Consider the following 18260-nt stretch of genomic DNA (forward strand, 5'->3'; position numbering starts at 1 on the left):
GCACTGTTTAGTGCTCACTGTTCGCCAAAAGAAAGCTTCCCCATGAATCAGGAGAGAGATCCTTCTTTTCTGCCCTGAATTCTGCAATCTGCTCATCCCTGCATTTAGACAGGGAACATTCACCAGGCACCAAGGAGAGGCCCCCTGTGCTGGGCCTGCAACAGCAGCCCCCCCGACGTCCCCGCGGGGACAGTGAATTTATCTTGGGGATTCTCACACAATGGAAATACGACAATGATGCCAATGGTGATCCTATAAAGATGCTGAAAGGGAGGGGCTCTATAAAAGTGAGGGCGTGACGGCAGAGATGTGGTTCTACAAAGACTTTCCAACAGAGAGCAAAATCACAAATCACTGCCGATAGGCCACTTTCCGGTGGCCTGGCTTGATGTGGGGCCTTGATCTGGAAATCCAGGAGTGGTGCGTGACTCCCATATCCTGGAGACTCTCTCAATTATTAATCAACTCATCTCAAAACTGGTCAAGAGATGCTGAGCATTCTGCAGCAGGCCCGGGGCACCAGCGTCCTGTGGTTTTTGACTGAAGAGGGAGCAAATCATGTTAAGATGGCACTCGGTGCCTGCATTTCTTTTTTAATTACAATTTTATATTTTATTATAAGCATTGTTATTTTCTTCAAAAAAGATTTTATTTATTTATTCTTAGAGAAAAGGGAAAGGAGGGAGGACAAGGGAGAGAAACATCGATTGGTTGCCTCCCGCATGCCCCCAACCGGGGGCCTGGCCCCCAGCCCAGGCATGTGCCCTGACCGGGAATTGAACCAGCGACTTTTCAATCCTCAGGCTGATGCTCAATCCACTGAGCCACACCAGCCAGGGCTTATTATAAACATTTTCAAATGTGCTGAAAGGTGTAAAGAATCATACAGTAAACACCCACATATCTACCACCTAGATTTTACCATTAGTGTCTTGCTGTATTTGCTTTATCATCTATCCATCCCTCTATCCACTCTTTATCCCTCAATCAGTCCATCTTAATTTTTTTGGTGTATTTCAAAGGAAGCTGTAGACCTCAGCATACTTCAACATGCATATCATTAACCAGAGTTCAAAATTTCTTTAAGGTTTTGTATGTGAGGAGATGTAAAATGTACAAAGCTTAAGAGTACTTTCGATGAATTTTGATACATTCATACATCTGTGTAATCTAAATCCCTACCAGGAAATAGAACATTAATATGACTCCAGAGAATTCCCTTGCCCACCCCTTTTTAGGGACTCGGCCTCTGCCCCCTCCACACATTCCCTGCTGTTCTGATCTGTGTTCTGTTCCCTGTGATTTTGATCACTTTACCGCAACTGTTCAACCAGGGTGGGCACCTGATCCAAAGGTGGTCCATCCAGGTGTGCATCCGTGACCTATAACCTCTGTGGCTGGGCTCAGCAGGAGGAGCTGGGCCAACCAGAGGCTCTCGCGGGAGGTGGGAAATGGAGAGACTGCCCTGGCCGGGCGAGGACCCTGAGCTGAAGGCCATGAAACAGACCAGGGGCTGGGTCACCATGATCATGGGCCACATGTAAAAGCACAGAGAAGCCAGAGCTAGTGAGGAACCTGGGTGTTTACCAGGGACACACAGAGCCTCTGTGAGAGGGATGGGAGAGGGGCCCTCAGTTTCCCTCGCAGCAGCAGGCCCAGGCCTCTCCTGTCTGAGGAACACGCACGGGCCTCTCCTCTGGGCAGCTACCACAGCCCCCTGAGTGGACATGCAGGCGATGGCACATAGGAGAGGTGACTGGAAAATGAAAGAATCTTTCTTTAACGAGAGCCCTCCTACTTCCATGTGGGATGGGCTGTAAGCATCACCTAACTGTCCCTGGAAAATAACACAATAATAAATGACATCAACCTAATAAAGCCAAGCCCAGTACGGCACATTTTAATGCATCATCTCATCTGGGCCCCACAACAATCTTCTCCGAATGGCAGGCACTCTCCTTTCACTGTCCCCGTTTTGCAATTGAGGAAAGGGACACAGAACAGAGATGGAAATTGCCCAGGTTCACCGTGAGCGTGGAACCAGAGCTCACTGTTATTAGGGGTCTGAGTGCCAGTGTTTTGCTGGATGAGGGGCTTACATGCCTGAGCAGGGGCTCAGTGGGCACCCCAGTGTCACAGGCAGGGTGAGGTGGCAAGTTTTCGGCCCTGGAGCACTGGTCACGAGCAGTCCACATACAAAGAATCTCCTTCCTCTGGCTCCTACCATCACCGTCCTCAAAATACGCCAGGCAGGGTGCACTAGCTGACCCAGGGCTGGGGAGGCCTCCCTTCTCCCCTTCCGAGTGCCATGGCGTCTGCCAGACAACCCTGCAGCTCCAATCCCGCCCCCGACACACCTGTGTTCATCTGTCCTTGCTGACGGTGACGGCCAGAGCCCCCTGAGGCTGGATGGCGGCAGGACAGCCCTAACGCTGGCACCAAGGCAGCAGCTCTGCTCCCTGTCCCCTGCGGCTGCAGAGCAGGCGCCTGCCCGTGAGGAACTGCAGCAAGTGGAGCGAGAACGGAGAGGTCGGGGTCTCCATGGCCCCTGCAACCTCGGAGAAGTTAGGATGGTTCTAGTCCCAGGAGAGGGTCAAAGAGATGGCACAGCAGGGCAGGCATGGGCATCCCAAGGCAGGGGTCTGTGTTTCCCAACCGGGAGGGGCGTGGCTGAGCGGAATCTTTCTTCTTAGGTACATCTTCCTTCCCGGGTATCAATCCGCACGTCTGTTGTCTTCTCTTCCCTGCCTCCCCGCACTGTTAAGCACCGTGAAGACGGGGGCCAGGATGTGCTGTTCACCTTTGACTCCCTGGCACCCTGCAGAGTTCCTTATGCACAGTAGGTGCTTAATGAATATAAAGTAACTTAAATGAATGAAGACACAACACAGGGAGGCTGAGAAATCACAGGGATAATAACATAATTAAGGTAGCACTTACTAAGTGCCAGGCACCATGCTAACAGCATCGCTTTTAGTAAATAATCAAACCCTTAAAACTACCCTGTGATGTAGATACTGAGGCACAGAAAGGTTAAGTAACTTGCCCAAGGTGCCACGGCTAGCAAGTAGTAGAGCTACATTTCAACCCAGTATTTAGATTCCTGAGTCCTTGGTCTTAACGCCTGTGACGACCACCATCCTATCTTTCCTACTCCGGCAAAGCGTCCTGGCATATTAAACCCAGCTCCTCGCCTGCCTGAGCCCAGGCTCTGGCGTGGGAGTGGGGTATTCTAGGCAGAAGGGACAACCTGAGCAAAGGGCCTGAGGCAGGACAACTTGGTGTGTGATGGAAAGACAGGAGGGCAGTGTGGAGGGAACAACATGAGATCAGCAAAGTGGGGGATCCAACCCTCGGTCTGGCTGACTCCAGGCCTATGTGCTCCAACACACAACACTCTCCAGGCAGCAGTGTGCAAGGGATCTACACAGGGAACTGCCTTTAGGAGACAAGGGGGCTCCAGGTTCCAACCCCCTCCGAAGGGCGTGGGACCTCACTTTGCAGCTTAAGTTGTCTGCACGTAAAGAAAAAAAATCAGCCAGCGCAGATATAATCTCCGTCAATTCCCATGTCTCTCCGAGGTCCTCTGGGACAAACCCCATCAGGTAACTTATGAAAATTAGTAGTCCTCACACTTGGTCTTTGAAGCGCTCTGGGTACGCAAGTACTCACCGGCAGGAAGTAATTTCAGAATGCATATCGTTTCTCTAATAATCTTCATGAGGTCCTGGGATTCAGAAAGGGCCTGGGGACAGGCTCAGCTCCTGCCCGGCACGCCCATGCTCAGGCAGAGGACTGTGTCTGCAGTGATAGGGGACTGGATGGGGCTACCCAGGCCTGTGACTCAGGAACGCCACAGGCCTGTGTCCTGGGAGGGGAGAGCGATGTCAATGTGTTTGAGCAAGTCACGTCTCCCCAGGTCACATGAGCGTGTGGAGCCCAGGAGGATGGAGGGCTGGGCTGGTCAGTTGTCACGGCCACACAGCCCCGCTGGAACAAAGACGACGGGCTTCCATCGCTGAGCTCACAGAGCATCTGAAAACGGGGAGGGCAGACGCGCAGAACGCTGGGGTCAACAGGCTCTGGAACTGCCCCGCTTTTCACTCTCAGCCTTTCCCTCCCTCTCTCCTGCCCCAGGGATTCAACTGGGGGCTTTGAGTGAGACCTCCCAAACTTCACAAGGTCCTGAGCTGAAATGGACTTCCCCTCTCCATATATGAGCACCGAGAATTGCTTTACCATCCTCCAGGGAAATGAAACAGTGCCATGTGGGGGTAGGCTCTGTGGAAGGTGGGGGAGAAGGGGTCTTGCCTTCCGTCCTCCACTGCCCTCATCCTCCACCTTCCAGCAGCTGAGACCCAGCAACCCTGAGGCACCAGCTTGCTCTTTCCTTTTAAAATGTTGTTAGATGTAAGGGTTCTTTTAATTTCAAAAAGTACAAAGACTAAGGCCCCCCAGGATTCACAGTTTGTTAACATTTTGTTAGATTGGCTTCAAGGCTCCTTTAAACAACTGAAATAAAATGTTACAAATAAAGTCAAACTCCCTGTTGGTCTGCTCCCCCATCTCTCTCCCAACACTCACTGTCCTACGTGAGCTGTGAATCCTCTTCAGTCCATTGCTATGCTTTGAAATTTATATATGCACACACACATACAACGCATCCAGGAATAACAGACACAATTGTTTTGTACTATTCTAATTTGCACAAATATATTTATTACAATGAATATCTGCAATTGGGTTTTTCTCCCCCTCTAACATCATGTTTTTGAACTCCACTTGTGCTGATGCGTATTGATCTGGTTCATTTATTTTACTTCTGCAAGGCATTTCAGCCCAAGCCGGGGGCGGGGGGGGGGGCAGTGGGGGGGCCTGAATCCTTTGCATGGAACTCTCTGGAGCTCAGGTAACACCACGATTTCCCCTGACCTCAGGTTCTGCTGATTTGGAGAGCCTAAACCAACTGCGGGGACTCTGCCCAGACCACATCTTCTGGTCCATAAAACCCTCCAAACGCCACCCCAACCCCTGGATCTTCCTTCCAGCTCCGGTCCCTACCCCATTCCTTTGTCTAACCTGGAAATACTTCTTGGCCTTTTTAGGTTTTCCATCCTGCATTCAAGAAATAAGGACATTCAGATCCTTCACAAAGTCTGTTTTCCCCTTTGTAACCCATGCTATCAGATGGCAGGCATCCTGAGAAGTTGGCATCTCTGCAGGCTTTGGTGCCAGGAAAACCTGGTTGAGCTCTGGCTCCATAGGCAGGTAATCTGCCCTCCCTGAATCAGACCCCTTACGTGTAAAATGGGGGTAGTAATACTCAGGTCACAAGCCAGCTGAGACAGTCTCAAGGAAAAGTAGATGAAACACAATTGGCACTCTCCTGGCATATATCAGGCAATCACAAAGGGCTGCTTTGCCCTTCTGTCTCTTCTCAAACCCGCAGTGACAACAGTCTCTCAAAATGTAATCAGACCACATCACTGCTTTGTTAATGTGACTTCCCAGATTAGGCCAAGAAGGCTTTGCAGTATCTCCCTCGGTCTTCTGGAGTGCCTGCTCTGGGGGAAGCCAGCTGCCACAGCGTGCAGACACTCAGGCAGGCCTGCAAAGAGGCCCGCGTGGTGAAGAACTGAGGTGTCCTGACAGCAGCCAGCAGCAGCTTGCCAGCCATGTGAGACGGCCACCTTCGATACTTTCCATGGCTGCGGCCCCAGCTGAAACCTGACTGCAATCTCATTGAGAAACCCCAAGCCAGGGCCACCCAGCCAAGACACTCCCAAATATGTGACCTACAGACACAAGAGAGAATAAATAATTATTGTTTTTTTAATCCATTAAACTTTAAGGTGATTTTTTACGCAGCATTAAATAATATACAAGTTAACAAATAATGACAGGGTGTATTGTTATTACCAATTGTATACTAACGCTAGTATAGCACTCCTGGAATCAGTGGTAGGCACTATTTTATTATTATTATTTTTAATCCTCACCAGAGGATATGTATTTATGGATTTTAGAGAGGGGGGAGAGAGAGAGAGAGAGAGAGAGAGAAACATCAATGCGAGAAACAACTGGTTGCCTCCCAAACACGTCCCAACTGGGGATTGAACTTGCAACCTAGGTATGTGCCCTGACCAGGAATCAAACCCACAACCTTTTGGCGTACAGGATGATGCTCCAACCAACTGAGCCACCCGGCCAGGGCTAGGCACTTTTTTAAATACTTTATGTGAGTTAATTCATTTCATCTTCCTAGCAACCTTCTGAAATGGGAACTACTAGTTTCCCCATTTTATAGGTAAGAAAACTGAGGTGCCGAATGCTTCGGTAACTTGCTAGTAAGTGGCAGAGCTGGAACACGAACCCTGACACTCTGGCTCCGCCAGCTGTGCTCATAACCACTATCCCATACTGCATCCTTGAACAAAACCATAACCAGAAATGTGGCACCAAGAAGCAAGAAATGCTCTCAAATTCACAGAGACAAATTTTAAGGGAGGAAGAAGGAAAGAAGTGAAAAAGAGCCAACCTTCTTCTCTTCCCCCAGATCCTTCAGGTTCCTATGCTTCTCCTTGGGTTTCAGCTCTAACCTGCTCCTATGCCACCAGTAGGCTGGTCCCAGACCAGAGCCAACTCACCTCCACTGAGTGTTTTAAAAGTTTCCACAATGATTTAAAACTCTTAGCACATCTTCTTAGTTAGGGTTCTGATCCATGGAGACAACCAGTGTCCCCTCTGCACATCTGCTGATTCAATGCAAGCCTCATCCCTGCTTCTCCAAATTGACCAACATCTTAAAACATATCAAGTCTTGGACTTCCAACCAAGCTGGAGGCATAGGTGGATATACTTGGCCTCCTCACGCAACCAAAAGAAAGACAACAACAACAAATTCAAAAACGAAAAATACCCAGAACTGCCAGAAAATTGAACTGTATGGAAGTCCGACAACCAAGGAGTTAAGGAAGAAACATTCATCCAGACCAGTAGGAGGGGCAGAGATGGGCAGCCTGGGTGGAGAGGACGCAAGACAAGGCGGTGGCTGGAGGATCGGGCTGGCAAGGCTGCAGCTGGCAGACCCGGCAGTCCCACATTTGCGTGCGGATAAACCAGAGGAACAGCTGGGGAGTGAGACAGATCACACAATCCAGGGTTCCAGCACAAGAAGAGAAAGCCTCAAAACCTCTGGAGGTAAAAACCTGTGGGGGTTGTGGTGGCAAGAGAAACTCCCAGCCTCACAGAAGAGTCCATTGGAGAGACCCACAGGGTCCTAGAACATACACAAACCCACCCACTGGGGAATCGGCACCAGAAAGACCCAAGTTGTTTGTGGGTAGTGGGGGAAGTGACTGAAAGCCGGCCAAGAGCTGAGCAAGAGGCATTGTGCCCTCTTGGACCCCTCCACCCTACACAGTCACAACTCAGCGACCTGGGTTGCCCTGCTCTGGCGAATACCTAAGACTCCGCCCCTCTCAATGTAACAGGCCCTCTGAGACGAAGAAATATGGCCTAAATGAAAGAACAGATCAAAGCTCCAAAAATAGAACTAAGCAATGAACAGATAGCCAACCTATCAGATGCACAGTTCAAAACACTGGTAAATCTGGATGCTCACTGAATTGGTTTAGTATGGTCACAAAATGGACAAAAAAGTGAAGGCTATGCAAAGTGAAATAAAGAAAAATATACAGGGAACCAACAGTAAAGGAAAGGAAACCGGGACTCAAATCAATGATTGGGAACAGAAGGAAGAGATAAACATTTGATCAGAACAGAATGAAGAAACAAGAATTCAAAAAACTGAGGAGAGGAACCTCTGGGACAACGTTAAACAATCCAACATCTGAATCATAAGGTTTCAAGAAATTGAAAACTTATTTGAAAAAATAATGAAGGAGAACTTCCCCAGTCTGGCCAAGGAAATAAACTTCCAGGAGATCCAGGATGCTCAGAGAGTCCCAAAGAAGTTGGACCCAAGGAAGCACACACCAAGGCACATCATAATTAAGCTACCCAAGATTAAAGATAAGGAGAGAATCCTAGAAGCAGCAAGAGAATAGCAGAGAGTTACCTACAAAGGAGTTCCCATAAGACTATCAGCTAATTTCTCCAAAGAAACCTTGCAGGCAAGAAGGGGCTGGAAAGAAGTTTTCCAAGTCATGAAAGGCAAGGACCTACATCCAAGATGACTCTATGGAGCAAAGCTGTCATTTAAAATGGAAGGGCAAATAAAGTGCTTCCCCAATAAGGTAAAGTTAAAGGAGTTCATCATCACCAAACCTTTATTATAAGAAATGTTAAAGGGACTTATCTAAGAAAAAGATCAAAAACTATGAACGGTAAAACAGAGGAGAGGGGGCAGGGGAAGAATCAGGGAAAAGGTAGAGGGAATAAGCAGCATAAATAGTAGGTATGAAATAAGGAGGAGGACGTTAAGAATAGTATAGGAAATGGAGAAGCCAAAGAACTTATATGTACAACCCATGGACGTGAACAAAGAGGGGGCGGGGGGAATGCTGGGGGGTGGGGTGGTGGAGGGTGGAGGTGAATAAAGGGGAGAAAAAATGGGACAACTGTAATAGTATAATCAATAAAATATATATTTTAAAAAAACAAAAAAAATCAAGTCTTTAAGGTGGAGCAAAATCACTCCAAGAAGACAACTTCATCAATGCAGGATCAACAAATACAAAGCACTTGTTCTACAGTCCCCTTCCATGCCCTTTGCAAATGTGGCTAATCAATCGCTTCTTTCCCACTCATTCTGGAGACCGCTTTAGAATCCTTCTTGCCACCAGGATCCTGACTGCCACGTCCACAGGTTCTGAGTTGGCAGGTACAGCCGAGGCCTATTTGTCATTCTAGCTCTAACAGGACAAAGATGAAACGCCAAAAGCAACAGACTGGAACTAATCTCCCTCCTTCCCAAGGGAGTGAAAGTCTCCCTGCCTCCACTGCTCTTACCTCTCCTCCAAAACCCATTGCCATCACAGCCGGAGCTTCGAAGGGATTCTAAAATGAGAAGGCACCACACAAAAGATTGACCTGGGTTTTAATGATGGGATGGGGACAAGGGCCCATGCTGAGAGGTGTCCCGTGCCCCTAGATGATGACGAAGTAGGAACTCAGCAGCAGATGGACCAGGAAGAACTATCCTGGAGTCAAGGTAAACCAGGAACGTAGCCACGTGCTTTGTATATAACCTTCCACTGACAACCTCTGAGCACCTTAGAGAGGGGTCATGAACAAATGTAAGGACGAGAGCTGTCCAATGGAAATACAGTGCAAACCATGTATATAATTAAATTTTTCTGCTAGCCATATTTAAAAGGTAAAAAGAAAAGAGGTAATATTAATTTTAATAATATTTTATTTAGTCTAATATATTCAGATATTATCATTTCAACACAACTTTTTTTTAAATCAGAGGTATTTTAATTCTTTTTCTTTTGTACTAAGTCTTTAAAATTCAGTATGTATTTTACACTTAGAGCTCATTTCAATTTAGATACTAAATTTTCACCAGAAGTACTTGACCTGTATTGAGATGTCATAAAATTTACAGTTGAAAACATAGATTCCATATATTGACATTCTTCTATGTGCTCCTAAAAGTTTTCCAATAACTGAAATGAGTGTCTGTGTTTAAATTAAATCAACTAAAATTAAATAAAATTAAAAATTCAGTTCCTCCTGTTGCTCTAGCCCCACTTGAAGTGCTCAGTAGCCACATGTGAATGGCGGTTACTGATCGGGCCACTTATTCACGCACTCACTGGTTGATTCTTGTGTGCACATGCCTGCCTGGGGATCGAACCCCGAGCCTTGGCGCATTGGGACGATGCGCTAACCAACTGAGTACCCGGCCAGGGCCGAGTGCCACTAATTTTTGTCTTTTAAATCTATTCAGGTACCAGCACTCTCCATGCCTCCTCACTAGGCTCACACACACACACACACATGCACACCCCCCACACAAGTACCTCATTGATTTCACATTATAAAGAAATGAAGTGTTCCAGCCCTAGAACAATTTTCAAAGAACTTAGGTTTACCTGTTTAAGAACCAACACTTACTAAGATATTTGACCATACTGCTGGAAAATTTTCTGAACCGAATGACATCGTTCCTGGACGTACCAAGCCCGTACCCTGAATGTAATTTATCACTTCCTGGTGACTCAGGGACGTTCCTGAGCCTGCCTTTACCACAGCCAGTGAGGCCTAATGATCTGGCCTCCACTTGGGCCACTCTGACCTGTGTTTACCCGGTTCCAGCCAAGTGCACTGAGTGCACACCCCACAGACGGTGCCCTGGGTTTGGCTATCTGGAACACTCCCTCCCTAGGTGCCTGCATGGCTCACTCTTTCCATTCAACCACAGCTCAAACACCATCTTGTCAGAGAGGCCTTTCTTGGCCATTTTTCTCTCACCTTCCTGTCCCCTTTGGCTGCTTCATATTATTTTCCTCCATTAACACACAGCTCAGGTATATCGCCACCCGAAACTGCCCTGACAAGCAATGGGCAGGGCCCCAGAAGGTAGGACAGGCTACCTGTAAACTCTCCCCAGGGTAGATGAGGGAAATAAAAAGAAGTGGAATATGGGAATGTCAGACTCAAGGAGCCTCAGCAGGGCAGAAAAACCTTTGCGGGCCTCCCTGCCCAGAAGCAGAAAAGATGCTAATGCCCAGCACCAGGGCTTCCTACTTTGCAGCTTTGCCTCTGACCAGCCTTGGCCCCCTCTCTTCCCCTGCTTGGCAGCTCCAAAGAAACAGGGAGGGGACAGCACAGCAGCAGCTACAGGTTTCTTTCCGTCACCCTCCGCCCCGGGCTCTGTGTGTTGGGCCAGCCCTGCACTCCGGGCGCCAGGTCTTTTGCGGTGCAGTAATTGGACTATTTCAGACTCTGTTACAGAGCTGCCTGACATTGCAGGAGACAGTCAGGACAAGGAGCCTTTTTCCTCCTCCTCCCCACTGCTGTTGGGAGGAAGCACTGACCTGCTGACAGGGAGCATGAAGGGAAACCCTGGTCGGCCTTTGGACCATTCAGTGATGAACGGGTTCAGTGAGAAAGTTTTCCTTTTGGTGAAAAGAAATCTCTCTCTCTCTCTCTCTCTCTGCAACTTTTACCCAGTGGCCTCAGCTCTGTTCCTACAGAATAATTCAAAGAAGTCTCCTGCTTTTTCCGTTGGCTTAGCGCTGAGCACTGACGGGGAATTCAGAAGTGTGAGACATGGTTAAGAAGTGTACACTTTTGCTCAGGAATCAAGAATGATTTTATCCAAACAGTTTTAAAAATAATTATCTTCATTGGCTTTATTATTATAATGTTAATAGGTGCGTATTATAGACAATGTTGGCAAGAGCCAAAAGATGAAAGGGGAATTACCCATAATCCTACTTTACTATGCAAACATTTTGTTCTATATAGTTTTGCAGTTTTTTCCCCAATAAGTGTTTGTGAAATGAATACAAAGCAGGTGCTGCTCTAGGTGCTCCAGGAAAGACGTGCTGAAGCATCAGATTTGGATCTTGCCCTGACGATGCTTCAGGGGAAATGAGACACTCAAGTGGCCTTCCGAGGCAGAAACTGAGTTTCGGAGGCACGCACTACTGGCTGCTGGGTCACGGGTGAGACGCTGAATCTCTCTCTAAACCTCATTTTACGCAATGTTAACTGGACCTGATAACGCCACCTTCCACATAAGCTGTTCAGGTGATTCAAAGCTTGTGAAACACCTAACACAGCATCAAAGGGTCCAATGAATCAGCCACCATAAATGTAGTACAGAGGTGACAGCAATTATGGAGGCTGGATGGGCACAGAGCAAAGACCAAAAGTACTCAGAGATGAAGCCGCTTGAAACCAGAGCAGGCTGTACACCGTCCATAACCGTACCAAGCATAGTGTTCGATTTAGTGAAACAAATTACTGCCCAAGTGTAACCGTCATTGACTCACATCTGAAAGCTCTGGCTCACTGCTCTTTTCCAGAAGGCTTGGGTCACCTGCCTGTTTAGCCTCCTGGTATCTTTGCCCTTCTGTTCCCCGGGAAGGTGTTTCAGGCCTCAAGAAGCAGACAGGGATAAATCTTCAATCTTCTGACTGTAATGAACTGTTGGGCTCCAGGCTCACCTCTAACCCCAGGGCAGTTCCTCCATTCCGGCAAGGCAGTGCCCCAGGGAATTTGGCCCAGACTTGCCTATCAGTGCCCCTCCACATGGACTTAAATGGCACTTTCCGAGCTCCACTCGCAGAGCCAACAGTCAGCCACCAGAGAAGACAGCCAGGCCCCAAGCCCTCGGAGCAGTCGTGGCACAGAAATAGGGAACCAAAATGAGCAGCACCCTACAAATAATCCCGTCCCCTATGGACCGCCCGGGGAAGTGACTCTCAGGCTATCAGGGCCCCCACCAATCCTGATGCCTCTGTTCTGTCCCTGACTCCCAGGAGCAGATCTCAGCATGACCCAGGACGGGAACCCGGCGACGGAAAATCAGGCCCTTTCAACCTGAACAGTTGGCAAGAGGGATTGTGGGCATTTGTGCTTCCCCCTCCTTACCCTCTTTTCTGTGTGCAGCACCCAGACAAATTAATTATAAAATCATTTTGTCATTTAAGCAAATCATATTTCCACGGTTCCAAAATGCACACATTATAAATAAAATATAAACCCAGACAGCTCTAACTGAAGCCTCTGCTCTCAGAGAACAGCTCCGGGAAGCCGTCACCTGTGTTCTTTTCTGCCGGGGAAGGGGGATCCCTGCGAAGCCTCGAGGTCGCAAGCCACGCACCTCACAGTGCCCTTCAGGAGAGCTCCCTCACAGCCATTTCGTCACGTCTAGAAATGAGTGAACTTATCTAAGGATCAAAAGAAATCATTTAACCCAAACTTAACACATAGAATAACCAGTCCAGAGATGTTAAGTATTTTATCCATGGTCACTTCGCAGTATTCCAATTGTTGGATAAGAAACTCCAGTTTAGGAAAACTCTTGCCTAAAACTTCCCTGGTTCCAAATAGATGTTGCAAGTGAGCACACCTATCTTTAAAATACCCATACTAGATAGTCTTTTTAAAATATGTCTGTAAAGTGAAAATTCCATGTAACGCCTTAGCATCCCACCCACGCCTGTTAGAGAATTCGCATATGGAAAACCTGGGTCCCAAACCCATCACAAATGAATGTTCTTCCTGGCTGTGAGGCCTGAAGACAGAAGGCCAGCCGTGCCTGTTTTGCCTCCTGCTTTCTCTGCGTTCAGTGCCAGCGTGCATCAATGTAGATTCAAGTGACTGTCCCCAAACTCACTGTCCTACCCATAAAGTACAGCATGGAAAAACCACAAACCCTGCCATATCATAAGCAGCCATTGAAGGACGCAGTCAGAATCTCCCTTTAGTTTTACAGGGTCCATGACCAATTTTTCACATCAACATTTGGGACACATGGGCTGACAGCAGGACAGAGTATTAAAAATCGGGACCTCCCCAAGAAATCGGTCTTATGGTTGCCATGCCAACACCCCACAATGTCAAACAAGTGCCTCTGAGGCCCAGAAGCAATTTGGCTGGCTTCGGACAGCCCAGACACTGCAGCCCAGACACTGCGAAGGCAGAGCTGCCTCCTGGCCAGTGCTGCTCTGCAGGCCCTGCTCTCCCAACTCGGCTCTCCGATTCCCCAGGGGAGTGACGATGATGACGCCTGTCTGAATTTTCGCGTCCTCTGTCAGCAGCACTGGCCACATCATTCTCTAAGAGTCTAAAAATCCCCACGCAGTGTCCTGGCCCAGCTAAAGTGAGGCATGTTTGGGAAGGGCAAGAAGACCAGTGAGACGTCAACCGTAGTTCAGGGAGAAAGCCAATCCTCCACTGCACCTGCGCCTTTTAAGTTGAACAAAGGGTGCGACTCCTGAAGAAGCTGCATAGGCATTCGTCTATCTCCCAAGTTAGGTTAAGTCAGGTTGGAGCTGGGAATGAATGAAGTATGAGAGAGGTATGATGCTAGGACTGTTGACTGCTGCCACAGAGATGGGCAGAAATCTTACTTCACTCACGTAACTAGTACTTAGGTCTTGCTGTGTGCATCCATGGGGGGATGTAAGAAGCTTCCTGCATAGTTCCTGAGCGATAGCTTACATTGAATGAGCGGACAGGGCCGATGGCTGAAGTGAATTACCTCGGAAGACAGGGATACAATGCAAGGCTGTGACAAAAGCGGTGAGTGCCTGGGGACCAATGACTCTGGAACAGACACTCAGGGCTAAAGCTTAAGAACTAGGAGGGGGCCGACTATGCCTTTACTGGCCAAAGAAGGTTCTATCACTTACTCCCCAGGAACTTCCTCTCTCCCTCTCCTCCTGCTTCTCCACTCCCTCGCTCCTTCACACTTTAAAGTTGGCTTCCACTTCACAGCCCTTTTCTAATCTGCAGCAACCAAGGAACCAGGACAGGGCGAGAGGAGGTTCACTGGAACCCCCTCCGTGACCTCCAATTTCCACCCCTCAAAATGAGTACTGCATGCCTCCAGCAGTGCCCCCACCCCGAGTCCAAGTAGCCTTGCCAGCAGATCTCCAAGGGCCCTGGGAGGAGCAGGGGAGAGGTCCAAGAGCAAGGTCAGGATTCTGGAGCAGAGGCAAATGTGAGGAGACACAGCCGGGGGTTCTGGGCAGCAGTCTCCCTGTGCTGTCTTCCCTGCCATTCCCCCGCCCCCTCCAGCTCAGACCCTCCTCCAGAGCAGAGGGCAGAACTCTGGCCAGCCTGCCCTCCCCTGGGCTCCGGGCCCACATACCCTAAGACCAAAGCTGGATGGAAGAAGGGGCAGCTTAGATGAATACCTGGAGTGGAAGCTCAAAGCTCCCTGGGTACCTGGGGCCACTACTGGTCCGGCCAGTTCCACTCCAATCTGTCAGTCCACCCAGATCCGAATGCTCTGGAGGCTTTTCCTCATCAGTTGCTCCATCCAAACATCCACAGTGCTTTGGAACCAGTGTCTTAGTGTCAGGGACCCTCAGCCCAAAAAGGGACATTCCACCTAATCAGGCTCACCCCCATAGAGTTCAACCAGACAGAGGTTTGGGAATTGGGGGACAGGGGCTGGAGAAAACCAGCAAACCCCAAAGTCTTCTCTGGCAAAGCCAGGAAATGCGGTTCCTTTGCAGGGATTTTTACTTCTTCCCCGGTGGGTAAGAAGACAGAATCTGGAGTAGGATGGGAAAATGAGAGAGATTCCACACAGACACCCTCCACTGCCACAGCCACATTCTTGGGGCTCAGCTGCCTCTGCACAAACATCTCAAATTCTCCACACAAGCCTTCGCCCGCGAGCTCTCCACCCCTCCCTCCCCAGGCCCACATCTCTTCAGGTCAGAATGGCCGCCCTGCCCCACTCCCCACCGTCGGCCCCACACTTTGCTCTTTCTCCTCCTGGTCCGCGTCTAGCCAAGCTGCATCTGCCCAGCAGTTGATCCCGACGGTCGCCCATTGATCTCGCCCACCACCCGCCGCGATCGGAAGAATGCAGCCCGCTGGAGCGCGCCTCTCCGCGGGTCCCAAGAGCCTCCGGCCTCAACAGGTGCCCCTGCCAGAGCCGTCACCCCGCGCCCCGGCGGAGGCGGTAGCAGGCACGCCCCCTGCAGGACAGCGGGGACTGCGCACGCCCCAGCCCAGGTCCCTGGAGCGCCTAGGGCCCCGGCAGCTCCGGCGAGGCCCTACCCTTGCCGCCTTTGTTTCCCCACTCGCCTTGACCTCCCGAGGCTGCCCTCGTGAAAGGAAATCTCCGAGCCTGGCCGCAGACACTGCACGCTCACCTGTTCGTGATAGGGTGAGGGGTTCGTACAGAAGACCTCTCCCCGACCCAAAGAACCCCGGGGGTGTTAGTGGAGAGTACTCCGTGTCAAAAAAGCAGGTTCAAGTTGATCCGGGCTAAGAAGGGGAGGCAAAACCGGGCGCAGCCCATAGCGATCCTGCCTCACCTAACGTCCCCACCCTACGCCCTTGGCCCCTAAGGAGGTTGGAGAGGGGGTGCGCGTGGCCACCTACACGCTCAGCCGCGCGCGGTTCCCACTGCCGGCTCGCTGCGCGCACTGTCCAGCCGCCTTCCTGAACAGGCAAGGCGCCGGCAACCCCCCGCCCCGGCCCGGAGGCGCAGTGCCGAGAGAGCCGCCACGTTCCCAATCGCTCGCGCACGACGGGCCCACCAAACTTGCAGCACTTTCTCCCAACCCCCACTCGCTGTCACCCTTCCTCCATCCGTGCGCCCTGGCCTCGCTGGCCCTATGGAGGTTGCCATAACAACGTGCAGGAATGCTCCAACATATACAAAGCCGGCAGGGCGCGGCGGGCGCGCAGCCCCCAGCCCGGCCTCGCGCCCTCTGCAGCCGCGCGGGTCTAGGACGCGCGCCGCGGCTCCCCGGCTGACTGCCTGGGCGCACAGGGAGGACTCACAATAAGCGGGATGGTGCGGTCTTCGCGGAGCTGCTCCGGCCTCCCGCCGGCCCTCTGCGCGCCCCGGCCGCTTGAGGATGCTGCGTGGGCTCGGTTGTCCTGCCATAAGTAGTAAAAAGTGCCCAGGATCCAGGCTACGGTCAGGATGGCGATGGCATTGGCGCGGATCTTCCTCATGGTGGGCGGGCGGGTGCCCCGTGTGGGAACCCGGGCCGGCGAGCTCTAAGGGCTGGGGCGGGGGCGCTCGCAGCCCCAGCTGTTTGTTTTCGCTCGCGCCCGGCTGCTCAGTCCTGCAGAGCAGAAAAAGGAGAGAGGTGGGGGGTGGGGGGGTGATAGGGAGAGACAAGCGCGCGGAGCGATCCTCACGGTCCTAATGCCCTTCAGTCCCGCGCGCGCGCGTCCCCCGGGGGCTCATTCATTAGCGCGCAGAGCCCGCCCAGAGCTCCAACCCGCGCCGGCCGTCCGGGCAGCTGCGCTCCGGGAGAAAAGCACGACGGGTGCGAAGTGGCGCGAGAGGCAGGCCCGGAGAGGCAGACGCCCGCGGCGGAATGGCGACGGGCTAGAGCCAATCTCGGCTCCCAACGCTCGGCGACAGAGCGCCCGGCGGCTGCCCCCGCGCGGCCTTGGTCGGTCCCGCCTACCTTCACCCACCCCCGGGCCGAGCGGCCCTGAGTCACCGTCTGGAGATGCGCGACCCCGGCCCGGGCCCGCGCCGCGGAGCTGCGGATCTGGGCTGCGCTTGAACTACGCTCTGGAGCGTTGTTTAAGTTATAGTCGGCGAGTCCTTGGGAAGGGGCGGCTGGGCTAGAGGAAAGTCTCGAGTTCGCAGCGGAATTCTCCCCAGCCTAGGATTCCAAGCCGACCGAGGGCCCGCCCTGAGGAGGGACTGGAAGCTAGTGCACTTTACATTCGAAGAGAGCGCTGCTTCACAGCCAGTGAAAGGAGAATGGGGGTACGACCGCCCCACATGTTCCATTGGCCTGGGGCTGCCAGCTTTCCTGGTGCTTCCCTTCATCCTGCCTCACTGTCCCGTGGACAGCCCTGAGGTATCATCATAACCTTTTCATCAGGCAGAACGGACGCCAGAGAGGCTGGAAGATTCGCCCAGGGCCATGCGACTAATTAGTGGGCAGAGCCCAGTCCGGAAGCCACCTCTCCATCTGACACTTTGGACAAAGTACAAAACACAGTGGTGAGGGACACAGACACAGAAATCGTTGAGATTCTGCCCCCGTCCCTGGCGGCACTGAGAATCCCACGTGAACTACTCTCACTCCGGCAGAAGACAAGGTGGGCTAACTTGGTTCTAGAAGGCCAGCACAGGCTGGTGGGCGCCGAGCAGACACTAAATGAATAGATGTTAAATAAACAAACCAAGTGGGGACCACGGAGGAAGAAATAATATATTGCAAGTTTAGGTAAGGCATCTTGCAGAAGGTGGATACATCTGTGAATAAATTCTTAAGAGGCAGGGAAGGAGGAGGGAAGGGGAGGGGAGCGACTGCATGAGTAGCAGGAGAAAAGGTTCTCAGGAGGGAAGTAGTTGATGTGTTCAAGAAAAAGAGCTGCCTGGTGTTGCCGGGGTCCAGGATGCTGGGGAGGTCTTGGAGGGCGTTGAGGTTGGCCAGGCTGGGCGAGTCTGGACCCAGGAGGCCCTCCAATGCCAGGGAGTTTGTTTCCTGCTGGCGCTGCTGGACAGTGGCCGATCTGAAGGCCCACAAAGGGTCCTGAGCTCTGAATGAAGCCGCCTCAGGAATCAGGCAAACGGTGGCATCACAGATGGTGCCTCCTTACGCAGCCGCCCC

At 51.2% G+C, this 18260-nt stretch overlaps 1 protein-coding gene across 1 annotated transcript in view; it reads right to left on the reverse strand.

Annotated features, from left to right (window-relative positions):
* GALNT16 (polypeptide N-acetylgalactosaminyltransferase 16) overlaps positions 1-17229 on the reverse strand; it is a 78896-nt gene extending 61667 nt beyond the window's left edge. Inside the window, exons 1-2 of the mRNA XM_054567372.1 lie at positions 17133-17229; positions 16456-16745 (exon numbers count right to left, since the gene is read on the reverse strand). Of these exons, the coding sequence (XP_054423347.1) occupies positions 16456-16632 (177 nt within the window). The 5' untranslated portion in view covers positions 16633-16745; positions 17133-17229. The remainder of the gene's footprint in view (positions 1-16455; positions 16746-17132) is intronic.
* Positions 17230-18260: the final 1031 nt, after the last annotated feature.

Source organism: Pteronotus mesoamericanus, unplaced genomic scaffold (genome assembly GCF_021234165.1).
Source record: "Pteronotus mesoamericanus isolate MK-2021 breed Mesoamerican mustached bat unplaced genomic scaffold, CSHL_Meso_final contig_182, whole genome shotgun sequence".
Taxonomy (NCBI): Eukaryota; Metazoa; Chordata; class Mammalia; order Chiroptera; family Mormoopidae; genus Pteronotus; species Pteronotus mesoamericanus.